We start from the raw sequence: 16,128 nt of genomic DNA on the forward strand, positions 1-16,128 counted from the left end.
CGAGGAGAAGGCGCTCCGCTCCGTCGTCACGTGACGAGGGCGCCCCACCTCTCCGTGTCACGTGCAGGGGGCGCCGCCGCGCGCCGGAAGTGTCGCAGCGCGACGGCGTCTGCGGCGCAGGCCGGCAGACAGGGAGGCGGGCGGGTGGGCGCTGGGCCGCTCTCGCCGGGCCGCCCCCCGCCTTCCCCCGTCCCCTTCCCCCGGGCCCCGCCGCCGCCATGGGTGCCAGCGGCTCCAAGTCGCGGGGGCTGTGGCCGTTTGCCTCCTCGGCGACGGGCAGCGGCGGAGCCGAGGGTCCCGGCGGGCAGCAGGCCCTGGCCCGGGCGCGAGGCGGGCGCGCCGCCACCCCGTTCGTCTTCACGCGCCGCGGGTGAGCGGGGGGCGCGGCCGCGGCTGCAGCGGGGTGGAGGCGCCGCGGGGCGGCTGCCGTAGGGATGGATGGGGGCACCGGGAGCGGCCCGGCGGCCCCCTGCATGCGGTGCCGCCTGCGGGCGCCGCTCCGGGGCACCGCCAGCCCTCCTCGCTCACGTGCCCGCCGCCCATTCCCGCAGCTCCATGTATTACGACGAGGACGGGGATCTTGCGCACGAGTTCTACGAGGAGACGATCGTCACCAAGAACGGGAGGAAGCGTGCCAAGCTGAAGAGGATCCACAAGAACCTGATACCTCAGGTAGCGTGTGCAGAGGGGCGGGCGTGGGGCCGGCGGCTGGCAGCTCCTGCTCACGGCCGCGACCCTCAGAAGCCTCGGTTTGCTGCAGGGAAGGCCTGCTTCAACTGCTCCCGTAGCTCCGGGGCTCTGGCTGTGGTACGGACCGGCTCACTCTCGTGACATCTTGCAGTGCTGTGCCACTCTGCTAGCTCCCTTTCCACAGAGGAGCGGTGCCTGGTGCGCGATTTCGTTGGGCAGAGCGGATGGATCCTCTGGATTTGTGCTGTGGAGAGCCTGCCCGTGACACCCTGTCCACTGAGCACTTTCCCTCTGCTGTGGGAGCTGGCAGAGCAGTGTCACATTGTTACAGAGTTGCTGGGAGCAGCGCCAGAGCCTGTCATGTGCTAACGTGAGCGTGCCCTCAGCCGTTACAGCAGTGCTGCCACCAATGGGCTCTGCATATTGGGTTGCTTGGGATTTGGTCTCTTCTTAAAATAAGTGAATGTGGTGAAGCCAGACAGGGGTTGGGACACTGGTTGAGGTACAGGAGAAAAATAACTTCAGTGCAGGGGAGCTTCTGGGGGTGTAAGTGGAGAGCCTGTCAGCAGAGGCAGTCTGCAGATGTCTGCGAAACAGGGAAGGCATGGCCCCAGGCTGAGCCCAGGGGGAGCTCTTGGTGCATTCCAAGGGGTGTGCAGCAGGACAGGCTCTGCTGCTCTCATGGAGGAGGGTAGGGATGTGGAGTTGCATCCCATCCCTCCTCTGTGTGGGTTCAAACTCCTGCAGTTAGACAGCATGGCCCAGCTGGAATGAAGCACAGAATGTTTCTTCGCTGGCCCCGGCTTTTCTTTGCTCTTTTATCCTAATCCTGCCAAGGAAATGTACATTTCTCACCCTGGTGAGCGCAGAGCCCCGCTCACATTGCTGTCTCACAAGCGTGTCCTCGCAGGGCTGTGACAGGAGATTGCTTGCCCCAGAGCATGGGAACGGCGCCTGTAGCTGGCATGGATGGAGCGTGCATTCAGCAGTGTCCCCTTGGACAGAAAGCTGCTTTTCTCACGCGCCAGCTGCCCTCACTGCATTTTCTCAGAGAGCTCTTTTCATTCTTTTAAATCCTGTGAATGAAAGGTGCCGAATGAAAAGCTGGGGCAGCCAATATCTGCCAGTCACGCATCAGCTGCCGCACGGGCAGTGCCTGGCAGAGCAGCTCCCTCCTTCCTCGCCCGGCTGCACTCCAGACCCGTCGTGTGCGGCGGCAGCCGCGCCTCCTGTGCCTCCCCGGGGCCAAGGGCAAAGGGCAGAGCACTCCTGCGCTGCCTCTCTGCTGTCCTTGCTGCCAAGGTGGCGGTGCAGACCTTTCCCTTGAGGGCATGTCGCCCTCAGAATGGTGCCTTGCAGAGCTTTGTTTGCCTGAGAGTGCTTGTTCTGTCCCTGTGCCACCTCCTGTCCACCACTCATCCTCTTCTTTCAGGGCATAGTTAAGCTGGAGCACCCTCGCATTCATGTGGATTTCCCTGTGATCATCTGTGAGGTGTGACTGCTGGGTGCTGCTGCCCGTGGGCAAGACGGACCTGACTGTCCCTGCGCGAGGCTGCCCTGTGTTCCCAGCGAAGGAGGACGCTGAGACCCTCGCCCAAAGGCCAGGCGGGACGGAGCAGCTTGGCTGGGCTGTACTTGGCTGCTGCTCCTTGGAGAAGATGGGTGCCCTCGTGCAACTACATAAAAACATCCTCGCTTGAGTCAAAAGACGTAAAATACCTTTTGTAGCCTCTAGCCGACGTTTGGATGGGTAACTGGAACTGCACACGAGCTGCTGTGTGAGCTGTTAAAGGGAGAGCGAGCCTACACTTCTCGCCAGACAAAATCCCTTGCTTCTCAGGTATGTGGCCCAGGGAGAGCCAGAGCAAGGTGACTCTGCCCAGAAGTTACATGGCTGGTGTTGCAGCAGCACGCAGTCTGGCGTGGTCACTACACAGTGCTCCCCAGCAGTGTCCTCAGAAGATAGCTGGAAGCTGGTGTCGAAACGCATCCAGCTGAGTGCTGTGCTCCTCTTGGGATGGGGCAGAGGTAGGATGCCGTTATCCTGGCCACCTGTCTCTTCTTTGTGCGTGTTCCCTGCTTAACATTGGTTCTGGAGACTGCTGCCTGCACCACAGACCCTGAGATCTCTGCGGTGCAGAGCTGTCTGAGTTCCTCAGCAGCATCTGCCCACCCTGTCTGCCCGCTTGTTCTGTGGGAGCGATCTGGCTCCTGTAGAGCACAGTACCTCCCAAAGGGAACAGCCTCAGCAGGGCCAGGCGTGAAGGAAATCATCACTTCCCTCCCCGTTCCTCTTTAAACAATCAGTAGGCCTGCCCTGGCTTGGAAATCTCCCTGGCGATGTGAACTACGGTTCCTCCCTCGCCCCGTGCCCCAGCTGGTGGCAGGAGGAGAAATGCGATGCACTTTAAAGGGAGGCTTTCTGCCCTGTCTGGAAAAGCCCTGCTCTCTTCTCTCCCACTGGAGCAGATTGGCGCAGATCAGCCTCGGCTGTGCTGCAAAATTCTTCACCTCTGCACACGGGCCCTGGGCTCCGAGCTGGCTGCTGCTGGGCTGGGGAGCAGCACCATCCATGCTGCCACCTGCTAGCTCTGGTGGCCCCTGCTCAGCCTCACTGCACATGAGGAAGGGGCTCGAGGACAACCTGTGTGTCCACCCCAGGGCATTGGGTGCAGATTTTGCCTAGCCTGCAGCCTGCTCCCACAGTAGCCAGCTTGCATCCCCTCCTTTTTTGTCCCAGAACTTATTTACTTTCTGAGCACTTCAGACGTTCACTACCTCGATTTTTGATTTAAGCTGCCAGCTCTTGGCTGCCGGCCCTATCGGCGTCCGCATTGGATGTATCCATCCCTGCGCCCACCGAGAGCCGCCCAGGCGCTGGGCCGCATTCCTGGCTTCTGGGAGATAAAGGCGGCGTGGCTGTTGCCGTCTTCCTGTCACCGCCTCTTCCCTCCGTGTCCCCCACCCGCTGTTCCCATTGACAGGGGCCGGCGCGGAGGGCGAGGCGGATGGGCTGGGCTCCAGCGGGGAGCTGGTCTGCGCTGTGATGCTGGGCATTTCTCTCGACATCCTTTGTTCCCCTGCTTGCTTGGAAGAGTCTGTCTTCAAACAATCCCCCACTGAAGTGTTTCTTATTCATGCCACCTGCTCTGAGACGGGCTCAGACCGCAGCCTCCTGAGAACGGCGTCTCCGGGGCCGCTTTTGTTCTCTCCCGGAGGCTGCCCTGCCCCTTCTACCCTTCCCCCAGGACACCGAACACGCTTCCCCCTGCCAGTGGATTCTTCTACCCCTTTTCCCGGCGAGGCAGTGAGCACTGAGCGCCTCACCAAGCTGCTTCTCCCAGCCTGGCCCCGTCCTGCGCGGGGCAAGCAGGTCCTGGGCGTCTGGAGGGAGCTGGAGAAATGTGACAAACGTGTAAATAGTGTCTGTGTCCACTGTATCATTGGAGCAAGTGAAACGAGGAAGTTTCCTTTCCTTTCTTTTTTCTCTCTTTTTTTTTATTTTATTTTTTTTTTTTTACAACTTCTGTGCAACGTTGTGCTTTCCCGTGTGGATGTGTAGCTGGATCGTAATCACAGCACTAGGCGTGCCGATAGGAAGCGTGGGGTTGGGAAATGTACGCTATTTATGGTCCTTCCTCTGCCTCCCAGCGCATCTGTCTACTTTTGTTAAATTTCAATAAACTTATTTGTAGATCCTGCAGGTCTGGGGGCTGGTTCCACGGGGAAGGTTGGGGCTGGGAGCAGCTGAGCCTTGCTGGGGGGGCATTGTGGAGTTCTGAGGAATCTCGGCTTTTTCGGAAGATGACGGCAGCACCTCCCAGCGCCCCCCAGTGAAGCCCTGTGCCTGGGGACAGGGGCAGGTGGTGGCTTGTTAGCGGTGGCACTTGATGAATCTGAGCCCTTTGGCTCTCTTTACCTGCTGATTTCTTCCGATGGGGGCAGCAGTGCTTGCAGAGGGCTGTTTGGGTGAGCATGAGTGCTGGCAAGGAGGGTTCCTGCTGCTGTGCTGCACGTGAGTGGGTAATGGCGATATCTTTGATGCCGCAGCTTGGGAGCTGGGCTGTGCCATTTATGATGCGCTGGAGCGGATTCCTCTTTCTCAGCCAGAGTGCATCTCCGCCTGGGCTGCACTGACTCAAGCAGACCTCTTCCCACCCCAGCACTGGAGCTCTGCCGGGACAGGATCTGTGCATCCGCTCCTTAATCACTCGCCTGACAAATCAGCGCCTCATCAATTGCACTAACGCAACGCGTTTCTCATCACAGCATGACCCCGTGCCGGGCTGCTGCCTGCTGTCCTGGCCTCACCGGACAGAGCGAGCATGATCTCAGTGCCGTCCTGCATCCTGCTCTGCCCTGCAGCCCTGCAAGTGTTTTCCTGCCACCACGTTTACATCATTTCCTCCACGCGAGCCGGCTGCAAAACGAGCGGCTGACAAAGGCTTTAGCGAGGGCGATGACCACTATGGCTCTAGGGGACCCTGGGCTCCCCGTGCAGCCGGGTCTGCCTGTTGGTCCATGGGGACCGAACCCCTTGGGGACGGCTCACGGTGTCCCGGCGACAGCGCCGGCGTCATGGCCAGGTGAAGCTGAACAATGCGGTGGTACTGGCTCAGCCACAGGGCGGCTTTGTGTCCTGCTGGGTCGTGTGGCTGTGCCCCATCTCTCAGTGTCAGCCCCCCGCCTGGCCCTGCAGCTCCCCCGGGTGACACCCAGCCTCCTGCGCAGGAGGATGGAAAATTTTAGGCATTTCTTGAGCCTGTTTGTGGCCCCAGGCAGGCAGCATGGAAGGGAAGGGCAGCACCCGCCTGCACTGCGATTTCTTGGCTTCTGGCAAAGATTTCTTGGCAGAGCAGCGGGCAGAGTGGCACTGTGATCACACTGGGATCTCGGCCCAGGGGTGGAGGACGGAGCCCTGAAGCCATCGGCAGGAGATAACATGGGCAGGGCTGCGTGGAGGGGCTGGGGACGGATTCGGTGTGGTGACACGATGGCGTTCCTGTTCCTTGGGAGCGCTTCCGGAGATTCAGCCCTGCTTCCTTCCCCGCGCCGGCCGGGCTGGGTGGCTCCCAGCCCCGTTGTTGGGTGACGTTCCCATCCTCGTGGCGTGTTCCCATGCCCGTGGCCACAGGGACAGATGGAGGGAGCTGGCACTAGTGGGATGCCCCAGGATGCAGCTGGCCCGTCCCCAGCAGTTGGGCCGTGGGGGCATTGAGGCCGGTTTGTCCCCCCTCGCTCTGTGCTTTGGTGGTCTGAGGGGACACAGGGGACGTGGACGGGGAGTGTCCCTATGCAGGCCTGTTTGTCACCAACGCGTCGCCCCAGGAGCAGATGGCAGCGGGGCCACTGTGACCCTGCCTCTCCCCAGCTGCTGCCTTCAGGCTGACTTCATATCCCACTGGCAGTGACGGTGACGTATGGGTGCTGCCTTCCCGGCCCCCCGCACCCTCTTGCCACCCTCACACCCAGGCACGGGTGAGCAATGAGGATGGCCGGGCCGTGTCCCTGAGCCCACCGTCCCCCTGCTTGTCCCCATGCCCAGGGGTGCAGCCAGAGCCTCCTCCCACGTCCCCCGGGCAGGAAACCAGCGGCTGAGCCAGCAGTACTGAGCGTGTGCGCAGGACGTCCTGGCTCCCGGTGACCCCTGCGTGCCTCGGGGACACCGCACCGGGGACACCGCCACAGCCCTGGGGACACCGCCCCGGGGACACCGCCACCACCGCCCCGGGGACGCGGCTGCCCTCGGGACGCCACCGCGGGGACAGCGGCACCTCGGGGACGCCACCCCAGCGCCCCCCCCCGCCCCGGGCTCCCCACGCCCGGCCGCCCCCCCGCCCCGCGGCGCCCCCTACCGGAGGCCCCGCCCCTGTGCCCAGGCCCCGCCCACCGCCGCGCCGGGCTCGGGGCCGGACGGGCCGTACCAAGCGCGACGCGGGCGGAGGGGAAACCCTCCCCGCGGGTCCGGCCGCACCGCGTCCGCGAGCCCCTCCGGCAGAGCGACGCCGCCTCCCGGCCCCGGGCCGCGCTGCGGGCGGGGCCGGGCCGAGCGGGGCAGGAGCGGGCGGGAGGCCGCTCCCCCGCGGCGGCGGGCGTGGTGCGCGCCGGGCCGCTTTAAAAAGGGGCGGCGGGGGGAGGCAGCGCCGGTGGAGCTGCGGCGGGACGCGAGAGGAGAGCGGCGGGGCCGAGAGGGGGTGCAGCCCAGCGGCAGGGCCGCACGTGGCCGCCCGGCCCCGGCCGCGTCCCGGGGGCTTTGTGTGGCGGCGGCGCCCGGCCGGGCTCCGGACAAAGGCGTCGAGGGAGCGGCGCGGCGCGGGGCCGCCCGGTGCGCGCAGGATGCGCGGGCGCTGCGCGGCGGTGCTGGCGCTGGTGCCGGCGCTGCCCTGGCTGGTGCCGGCCGTCCTGGCCGTCCTGGCCCGGCAGTCCTCCGAAAAACCGTCGGCCGCGCCGCTGCTGACCCGACGGCCCTTCCTGGTGGCCTGGAACGCGCCCACGCAGGACTGCAAGCCCCGCTTCCAGGTGGCTCTGGACTTCAGCATCTTCGACCTGCACGCGTCGCCCAACGAGGGCTTCGTGGACCAGAACCTCACCATCTTCTACAAGGAGCGCCTGGGGCTCTACCCCTACTACAACAAGCGACGGGAGCCCGTCAACGGCGGCGTGCCGCAGCAGAGCAGCCTGACTGAGCACCTGGCCCGGCTGCAGGAGGGCATCGGCAAGTACATCCGCTCGGCCACCTCGGAGGGGCTGGCGGTCATCGACTGGGAGGAGTGGCGGCCCATCTGGATGCGCAACTGGAAGCCCAAGGACGTGTACCAGGAGGTGTCCCGGGAGCTGGTGAAGCAGAGGCAGCCGTCCTGGTCCCCGGAGGAGGTGAACAAGCAGGCGGTCTTCGAGTTTGAGTCGGCCGCACGGCAGTTCATGGTGAGAACGCTGCGGTACGCCAAGAGCTTCCGGCCCAAGCAGCTCTGGGGGTATTACCTCTTCCCCGACTGCTACAACCACGACTACAGCAAGAACAAGGAGAGCTACACGGGGCAGTGCCCCGATGTGGAGAAGACACGCAATGACCAGCTGGCGTGGCTGTGGAACGAGAGCCTGGCGCTCTACCCCTCCATCTACCTCGACCCGCTCCTGGCTTCCACACCCAACAGCCGGAAGTTTGTCCGAGCGCGGGTGATGGAGGCCATGCGCATCTCACGGCAGCACCACGAGGGCTACAGCCTGCCTGTCTTCGTCTACACGAGGCCTACCTACAGCCGCAAGATGGATGTGCTCAGCCAGGTAGGGCTGGTGGTGGGGCTGCCCCCTGGTGAGGAGTTCAGACCCTTGGCGGTGTTGTTGGGATTTTCTTGTCCTGCATGTGTGTGGCCTCGAGCCGTGGAGAAGAGGTTCTGGGCCAGCTGTATGCTGCTCCCTGGAATGTGGCAGTTCCGCCATCACCTTGTGTTTCTGCTGTCCTCAGCCGGGCAGCAGGACCAGCCCCTTCCGGTGGCACTGAGGGCCTCATTCCCTGCCAGAGGGGCTGGCAGATGCTGTCACCAGTCCCTCTAGCCCCATCAGATGTGGGGCCCTTGCAGCTAGCAGTGGGGTGTGAGAGCCTACAACTCTTGGGTGCCCTGGCCTGGGAGGGTTGGGTCTGGGAGTAGGCTGGTCCCTTGGGGGCTGGAATGTTCCCTGCCTCCATGCATCTCTGGGACACGCTGTGCTGCATGGGGCTCACAGGCACTAACTGGACTCTATCCCCACAGCTGGACCTCATCTCCACCATCGGCGAGAGCGCAGCGCTGGGAGCAGCTGGGGTCATTTTCTGGGGTGACGTGGAGTACACCAAAAACCGGGTAGGTCTGAGCCCAGGTACCTGCAACTTAAGGCTGGAGCGATCTCTGCATGTGGGATGTTTCTCTCCTTGGGACAATCCAGCATGCCCTTGACACCCCTGTTGTTTTTTGTTTTTTTTTTTCTCCCAGGAATCATGCCAGACAATCAAGGATTATATGGAAGGAGACCTGGGCCGCTACATTGTCAACGTTACAACGGCAGCACAGCACTGCAGCACAACGCTGTGCCAGGGACAGGGCCGCTGCCTGCGCAAGAACAGCACCGCCAACGTCTTCCTGCACCTCAACCCAGCCACCTTCCAGCTGCAGCACCGGGATGAGGAGCAGCCCCAGCGTCCTCTCATCTGGGCTAAGGGCCACCCGTCTCACACTGACATCCATTTCCTACAGACCCACTTCCGCTGTCACTGTTACCAGGGCTGGCAGGGCAACTCCTGCCAGCAGCCAGCTGGACCTCATGGGGGTGCTCCTGGCCCCCTGGCACCGATGGGTCTGGGGATGCTGCTGGTGTTCTTGATGTGGTGCTAGCCAGGCCAGACTGGATGGGGGAGCCCTGCACCTTTTCTGTAGTGGTGTAGCGGACCGGTTGGAGACAGCCCTAAATCGCCTGCTGGCAACTCACTGTTGGGATGCCTCAGGGTAGTGGGATTGCCTTCTGCCCTCTGTGCTAAGGGGCTGGGGGACAGAGGGCAGAGATTTTCTTGGGGAGGGAAGGGGGTGGGAAGGGAACCTCTCCTGTTGTAAGGAGAGGAAATGGGGCAAGAGGGGTATGGGGGCAGGGAGGTGGGTGCTGCGTGGTGCTGAGCCCCCGTGCGCTGCCCGACACCAAAGTGCTTTACCTCAATTAAAGCTGGAGGAGCGAGAGAAGGGCGTGGAGTGCTTGGGGCGGGGGTTGCGGAGGCGCGGACCGGTCTTCCCGTCGCTCCGGCGGCCGCGGGGCTGCGGCTGCCGCGGGCTCAGCCACGCCGGGCCACCCACGTGGAGGCAGCGTGGCCCCGCCCGCCGCCCCGCCTCCCGGCGCGGTTCCGCCCTCGGGCCGCTCCTGGCCGCGCCTCCTCCGCGCCCGCCCGCAGATTCCCCCCGCCTCGGCCCCGCCCCCGGGCGGCTCGGCCCCGCCCCTCGCAGCGCGACCGGTGAGTGCGGGTGCGTGGGGCGGCGGATGGGGGCGCGGCGGGCTGGGCCGGGGCCGCGGCGGGGTCGGGAGGGCCGCGGCGGCACGGCGTCGTCCGTCGCTCAGCGTGGCGGGGGGCGGGGGGCTGCCCGGCCGGCGCCCACCCGGGGCTCCGTGCCGTGTCCCCGCCCTCTTCCTGCAGCTCGCTGTCCGCTGATGGGGTCGTCGCGTGTCCGCCATCCCCGAGCTTCTTCTCCCCGCGGGAGTCTCCCCAGGCTGCCGTTCCGTGCCCTGCGTGTCTCTGGCCGTGCTGAGTGCTTCCCCCAGCGGTGCTGCAGATGCCGCCCGTCCCCTAACAGCATCCCCTTCGCGGTGACCTTGCCCGCCGCTCCCCTTTCCTCCCTCTTCCTCCCCCTCCCCCCGTGTCTGTTTATCTTTCCAGCCCCGCTCCCCGTATCCCCATCACTCATTAAGCCACGCCGGGGCTTTGGTGCCAGGCTCTGCCCGCTGATAACTTTGGGCACCTCCCGCGGGGAGGTGAGGTGGCCTCACGTGGGGCGAGGGACGGGGCTGGAAGCCCTCCCCCACTCCAGCTGAGGATAAAAGGGCTGTGATCGCTGTCTCCACAACGCCAGGTTGTTCTAGAGCAGGTCCGGTCCCCCAGCGGCACCATGGCACCCGGGTGGCTTTGCTGGGCCCTCCTGCTGCTCCTGCCCGCCCCTGTCCGTGCTGCTGGACCTGGCCCTGTTCTGGTCAACCGCCCCTTCATCACCGTCTGGAACGTCCCCAGCGAGTCCTGCACCCAGCAGTACAACGTCACTCTGGCCCTGGAGGTCTTTGATGTCGTGGCCAACACGGAGGAGGCCTTCATGGGGCAGGACATCACGCTGTTCTACAGCTCGCACCTGGGGGTCTTCCCCTACTACACAGCGCAGGGGCAGCCGGTGAACGGGGGGCTGCCGCAGAACTCCAGCCTGGCGGCCCACCTGCAGCAGGCCAGGCGGGACATCGAGGCCGCGTTGCCCCGCGCCGCGTATGACGGGCTGGCTGTCATTGACTGGGAGCGGTGGCGCCCGCTGTGGGCCCGCGACTGGAGCTCCATGGACATCTACCGGCAGAAGTCGGAGGAGCTGGTGCAGCGGCAGCACCCGCTGTGGCCTCCCAGCCGTGTGGAGGAGGTGGCCCAGCAGCAGTACCAGAAAGCTGCCCGCGCTTTCATGGAGCAGGTGCTACAGCTGGGTGAGGCCATGCGGCCTGGTGGCTACTGGGGCTTCTACGGCTTCCCCGACTGCTACAACAACAACTTCAGCAACCCGCTGTACAACGGCAGCTGCCCGGTGGTGGAGCAGCAACGCAACCAGGAGCTGGACTGGCTCTGGAACTGCAGCCGGGCGCTCTACCCCAGCATCTACCTGCCCCAGCAGCTCCAGGGCACCGACAAGGTGCTGCGCTATGTCCGGTACCGCGTGGCCGAGGCCTTCGCTGTCCAGAAGGGCATCCTCAGCACTGCCATCCCTGTCCTGCCCTACACCGAGATCCTCTATGACAACACCTCTGCCTTTCTCTCTGAGGTGAGGCTAACGGCGATGGGGTGGTTGGGGGGGCTGGTGGGGCCGCTGGTGCTGTGCCAGGGAAAGTGGGTTGCACCAGTGGTTTTTGACTCTGCTGTGGCGTTGTGGGGGTGTGTGCGGTGGCTCTGTGCCCGGATGATCTCTTGTCTCCCCTCGGGCATAGGAGGATCTGGTGAACACTATTGGGGAGAGTGCGGCTCAGGGTGCTGCCGGCATCATCATCTGGGGAAGCTCTGCTGACACTGCCTCCAAGGTGAGTTGGGCAGGGCTGTGAGGACCCCCTCCACCGTGATGGGACTGTGACACCACCTCTCCTTGCAGGAGAAGTGCCTGAAGCTGAGGGACTACCTTGATGGGGCCCTGGGCCACTACATCGTCAATGTGACAACCAGTGCCCAGCTGTGCAGCCAGAGCCTCTGCTCCGGGAACGGCCGCTGTGTGCGCAGGGAGGGCAAGACAGCCTTCCTACAGCTTGACCCCAGGCGCTTTGCCATCAACCTGAAAGCCAAAAAGCCCCAGCCCATGGTGTGGATCCTGACCGCCAACAGTGACATGTCCCAGCTGGCTGAGGACTTCACCTGCCAGTGCTACAGTGGCTGGCAGGGAAAGCACTGTGACAGCCAGGGCTCCTCTCATAAGTGAGCAATGGCTGTCTTCCATGCTCTGTACTGGACACGTGATGAGATGGGGAAGGTCATGCTGTCTTTCCTCCACGTGGGAAGCATGGGAAATAAAGCCCAGGCTGCTAATAAAACTGCTGTGCATCCTATAGGGTTATTAAATTCTTTCACTGTGATTCTGCCAGTCATTGCTGAGTTTGTAACGGCAAGGGGAGGGGTGCAACAGCCATGTCCCTCAGTGCCACCTAACTTGCCACAGGATCAGGCATCACGCTGTGGAGTCATGCAGTGTCCTTTCTAATGTTATACAGAAGGCTTGATGTAGTCCTTTCCCCACTCTATGGCTTGTAGCTGAGCTGTGTCCTGCCATCCCTATGTGTTCCTAGCGGAGGTGCAGGTGCTGTAGCAGGGGCAGGGCTGGATCACCTGGGCTCCAGCTCCTGTCTTGGGCCTGGCCAACCACAATTGCCCAGTCTTCCTATGTGTACAGCGATGGCGGGGACAGAGGCAGCCCTCGTCCAAGAACCACAGTAGGGTAGGCAGGGACTTCTGGAGGTCATCTGGTGCCACCAAGAGCATCTGGCCCAGCCCAGTGCCCACGTTTGCCAGGAAAGGAGCTCACAAACCTCTGAGGGCAACCTGTGCCAGCGCCTGCACGGCCTGAGCGTTTGCCGACGCTGAGATGCGGCTGTGCTCCAGGCTGTGCTCTGCCTCCTCTCTGCCCCGCCTTAACGGACACGGAGCGCCTTCCGCGGTCCGGGCCCGCGGGCAGCCTGCAGGACGCAGCCTGGCCGCTCCGCACCACGCGTGCACACCGCCGGCACACGCGGAGCCGAGGCACGGAGGGGCCGTCCGAGGCGTCGAGCGCCGCTTTGCCCTGCGCAGAGCCACGGCACGCAGACAGGAGCTCGCCTTCGGCGCGGGGAGAGCATCGCAGAGAAGAAGCCGAGCCTTCTGCTCACAGGAAGGCACTCGTGCTGCAGCCGCCTCCTCGGCAGCCCCGCACCGCCCCGCCTGCAGCCGCGGCCCCGACAGGGCAGCTGCGGGTGCTGGGCCGGCAGCCCAGTGCGGGCTGTGCGAGGGGACGGCATAGCTGGGGTGCTGGGGGCTGAGGGTTGTGGATAGCGAGACAGTTATTGGGTTGGTAGTTAGTGGATAGCAAAATAATTGACGGGGAGAGAGTTGGTGGATAGTAAGAAACCTACTGTACAGCAGACAGCCGATAGCCAGAAAAATGGTAGTGAGATAGTGATAGTGCATGATGAGACAGGTAATGGATAGATGGTGTGTGGATCAAAGATACTTAGTGGAAAGCAAAAGAGTTGCTAGTGAGATAGATAGTTGTATCGTGTTGGGATATTTGATTGGGAAATAGAGGACAGAAACAGCTGATGGTGAGATAGCTGATAGATAGATAGAGTTGATAGCGATATAGAAAGCTGATAACAGAAATTTATTTGGTCTCTGCTGCAGGTGAGCCGCTGAGTCCTCAGACAGCACCCTCCCCTCCAGCATGTGATGGAGAGCCCCAGCTGACAGTGCCTGTCTGAACTGATGTGCCGAGAGAGAGACTTGTCCAGCAAGAGATGCAGTAGACAGAGAGCACGTGGACCCAGCTAGCTCTAAAATGTCTTTGTAGTGCAGTTGTAAGAAAACTCTGCAAAAAAACTGTATGCCATTGTTTTCATATCCTTACATTGTGTCCAAAACTGTGTTGGTTCATAGTTTGAGACTTCAAGAAATAGATGATGGAACAATAAATCTTTTCCTGTAATCTTCTCTGTTGCTGGCAGTTTTGTTTTGTTTTTGTGGTGAAATCCTACAATGATTTTATAGTTCCTCTCACAAAGGAAGCAGTAGCAACTGTTCTAACATCGGATTAACAGTTTTTTATACCAAGCAAGCTCTGGATTCATAGCCACAGAGAGCAGAAGGCAGGATTATGCCTGCATGCCACGCAGTGAGGATGTCCTTAATGCCAGCCTCTGAGGGAAAGGTAGGAGTGCCATTCCAACCACTGGAGAGCACTGCCAAAAGGAGCAACAGTGTTCCCCACATGCCCCTGACCCCAAGGCCTCTCTGCTGGCTTGAGGGTTTGAATTTTAGGAGAACAAATTCAACCTTCCACTTCAGAAAGTTCATAGAAACGTAAAGCAAGGCAGGATGCGATTTGTTACTGCAAAGTAAATAAGGAACACAGCCAAGCAGGTACTTTACCCCCGTAATCTCTCCTTGGCATGGATGCACATCAGCTCATGGTGTTTCGTTGCAGTGATGCAGAAGCAACATCTCCAGCCTGCGTGTCCTTTTCCACACATCTGCCCCACGATTGCTGTGGCTCTCTGATGTCATCTCCTCGTTGTTGCAAATCCCTCCCACAGGGCTGCATTTTCCTATTTTCTAAGTAATGAGCCTGCAGTCCGCTTGAAAACTTCGGAACATTTTTAAATAGGTCAGAAATTTCTGTTCACAAGCCTTTCAGGTGTGGAGATGTAAAGGTCCTCTGCGTGTCACGCACCTCATTTTTGGCAACAAAACTCCACAGACACAGAAACATTTCCAAGCACGCCCCTGTGAGATGCTGGCACCGTGCACAAGTATCTTTCAAAAAGCAGTAACACCAACATCCTGGCTGAAATCGTTTGGGGCTGTGAGTGCCCCCACTCCTTGTATGAAGACCAATCACTTCAGTCCTGCAGGGTCTTCGATCGGTTCCCTTCCTTTTACATCTCATAGGAATCAGGTGAGGTTCTGCTGCAGATGCAGTTGGACTCTTAGGCTCTCCAGTCAAGTCTTTGGAAACGTGCACCAACTTACAGCCAAGCCCTTTGCCAACTGGCTGCCTCTGTCAAACTCAGTCATGTTTGGACTTTGGCTAGGAATGGACTCTCTGCTCTAATTCTTAGAGGAACAGCTTGAAAAAAGTTGGCTGTAAATTGAAACAGTTGAAACTAATGTTATCTTACTGTATGTATCTTACTTTTCTGTATGCAGAAGGTGATTCAACTCTACTTCTACAAATGCTGAAATGTGTTCCTCCCAAATTACCAACCATCTGATATTTGCAACGCACTAAATATCTTTTACCACAGGAAGAAAACAGCTGTGATTTCCAAGTCCTCTTTATGCCTGGAAGGTGTGACAGCTCCTTGCTATTCGTGTTTGGCTTCTGAATACTTGGTATCTAAAGCACCCAGGTCCTTGTATGCTGTGTCATTAGCTTCTCTTGACTCTGAGGAGCAGACACAAGACATCATACTCGGGCAATGCAGAAGCATTGACCTGGGGGCACTGGGGCTTTTTTTAGGTCTGAAAAGTTACACCTCGTAAAGTCTGCACTCTGCAAAGCCATCCCAGCACCAGGGTGAGCCCACAATGCAGCAGGGCCAAGGCAGGAGTGCCTGCAGGCAGCCAAGCGTGGCCCTGGGCGTTGGAGTGCTTCACGTGGCTGCCTGCAGCTATCTGTTGGGTGGAGCGCGCTTACCTGCCCTCATCCACCTCCTGTTTGCTGTGCGCAGGTCGGCTGGGTGAATCTGCAATGCTCAGAGCAGTGGGGCTGCAAGGAATGAGGGGCACCAAACAAGCACCACCTGCTGAACCACACAAGCGCAGAGGACCTGGAAGGGGCATCTCAAGAGCAGGAGCATGAAAAGGCACAAAAACTTCCTCCAAACATGCTTGGCCACGCAAGCAGCTTGAGGTGCTACGGAGGGCAGCAGTTTTTGTTGGCTTTGAATGAAGCCTACACAAGGGTCAGTGGTGTCATGGACATGCAGGAGGCTACAGCACTCTTGTTGGTGACTGCTTCAAACAAAACTTGCAAGCTCTCCTTCACATGCAGTGTTGAAGCTCACTTTTGAATATTCTTTCACAAGTAACAACATCTCCAGATCTTGAATGGAAGAGCTTGTGCCTCCCCTCAAGAACGGCTCAGCCTGAGCTTAATCTGTTTCTCACTCAGAGCAGCACTGACTGGAACGCAAGATCCCGTCACTCCAAATGTAAGAGGCTCCTCCCCACAGTCTCTTTGGGTTTGGTGTTTGAAAACCACTCACTTCAGCTCCTTGTCTTGCTCAGGTGCATCCAGGAAAGACCATAGAATCATGGGACAGCTTAGGTTGCAAGAGACCTAAAGATCACCCAGCTCCAACCCCCCTGCCACGGGCTGGCTGTCCCCCACTCACTGCAGAATCCAAGCAGGGGCAGCAGACCTCCCTCCACTGATTCCATAGATGACAAGTTCAGGAGTTACTCGGAAAATAAGGTTGTCAGCCTAAGGCATGGTTTGCTGGCTC

General features: G+C 60.8%; 3 protein-coding genes across 3 annotated transcripts; all 3 read left to right on the plus strand.

Moving 5' to 3' along the window:
• Positions 1-183: 183 nt before the first annotated feature.
• TUSC2 (tumor suppressor 2, mitochondrial calcium regulator) lies at positions 184-4,393 on the plus strand. Its single transcript, XM_052678763.1, has 3 exons — positions 184-370; positions 552-672; positions 2,123-4,393. Exons 1-3 carry the CDS (start codon positions 219-221, stop codon positions 2,186-2,188), a joined length of 339 nt encoding a protein of 112 aa, XP_052534723.1. The 5' UTR covers positions 184-218; the 3' UTR covers positions 2,189-4,393.
• Positions 4,394-7,011: 2,618 nt separating this feature from the next.
• HYAL2 (hyaluronidase 2) lies at positions 7,012-9,394 on the plus strand. Its single transcript, XM_052678932.1, has 3 exons — positions 7,012-7,974; positions 8,442-8,531; positions 8,661-9,394. Exons 1-3 carry the CDS (start codon positions 7,027-7,029, stop codon positions 9,057-9,059), a joined length of 1,437 nt encoding a protein of 478 aa, XP_052534892.1. The 5' UTR covers positions 7,012-7,026; the 3' UTR covers positions 9,060-9,394.
• A 227-nt stretch (positions 9,395-9,621) lies between these two features.
• HYAL1 (hyaluronidase 1) lies at positions 9,622-12,009 on the plus strand. The gene is made up of 4 exons (XM_052678425.1): positions 9,622-9,664; positions 10,278-11,213; positions 11,377-11,466; positions 11,535-12,009. Exons 2-4 carry the CDS (start codon positions 10,314-10,316, stop codon positions 11,853-11,855), a joined length of 1,311 nt encoding a protein of 436 aa, XP_052534385.1. The 5' UTR covers positions 9,622-9,664; positions 10,278-10,313; the 3' UTR covers positions 11,856-12,009.
• The last annotated feature ends 4,119 nt before the right edge of the window (positions 12,010-16,128 follow it).

This window comes from Tympanuchus pallidicinctus, unplaced genomic scaffold, assembly GCF_026119805.1.
Source record: "Tympanuchus pallidicinctus isolate F22 unplaced genomic scaffold, pur_lepc_1.0 scaffold17, whole genome shotgun sequence".
Classification (NCBI taxonomy): domain Eukaryota; kingdom Metazoa; phylum Chordata; class Aves; order Galliformes; family Phasianidae; genus Tympanuchus; species Tympanuchus pallidicinctus.

Excerpts from the sequence above, each read along its gene's own strand:
- TUSC2 (XM_052678763.1), top strand. The coding sequence starts at position 219 with ATGGGTGCCAGCGGCTCCAAGTCGCGGGGGCTGTGGCCGTTTGCCTCC. Across the intron at positions 371-551 it reads TTCGTCTTCACGCGCCGCGG|CTCCATGTATTACGACGAGG; the intron begins GTGAGCGGGGGG and ends CCATTCCCGCAG. Across the intron at positions 673-2,122 it reads ACAAGAACCTGATACCTCAG|GGCATAGTTAAGCTGGAGCA; the intron begins GTAGCGTGTGCA and ends CTCTTCTTTCAG.
- HYAL2 (XM_052678932.1), top strand. The coding sequence starts at position 7,027 with ATGCGCGGGCGCTGCGCGGCGGTGCTGGCGCTGGTGCCGGCGCTGCCC. Across the intron at positions 7,975-8,441 it reads AGATGGATGTGCTCAGCCAG|CTGGACCTCATCTCCACCAT; the intron begins GTAGGGCTGGTG and ends CTATCCCCACAG. Across the intron at positions 8,532-8,660 it reads TGGAGTACACCAAAAACCGG|GAATCATGCCAGACAATCAA; the intron begins GTAGGTCTGAGC and ends TTTTTCTCCCAG.
- HYAL1 (XM_052678425.1), top strand. The coding sequence starts at position 10,314 with ATGGCACCCGGGTGGCTTTGCTGGGCCCTCCTGCTGCTCCTGCCCGCC. Across the intron at positions 11,214-11,376 it reads CCTCTGCCTTTCTCTCTGAG|GAGGATCTGGTGAACACTAT; the intron begins GTGAGGCTAACG and ends CCTCGGGCATAG. Across the intron at positions 11,467-11,534 it reads CTGCTGACACTGCCTCCAAG|GAGAAGTGCCTGAAGCTGAG; the intron begins GTGAGTTGGGCA and ends CTCTCCTTGCAG.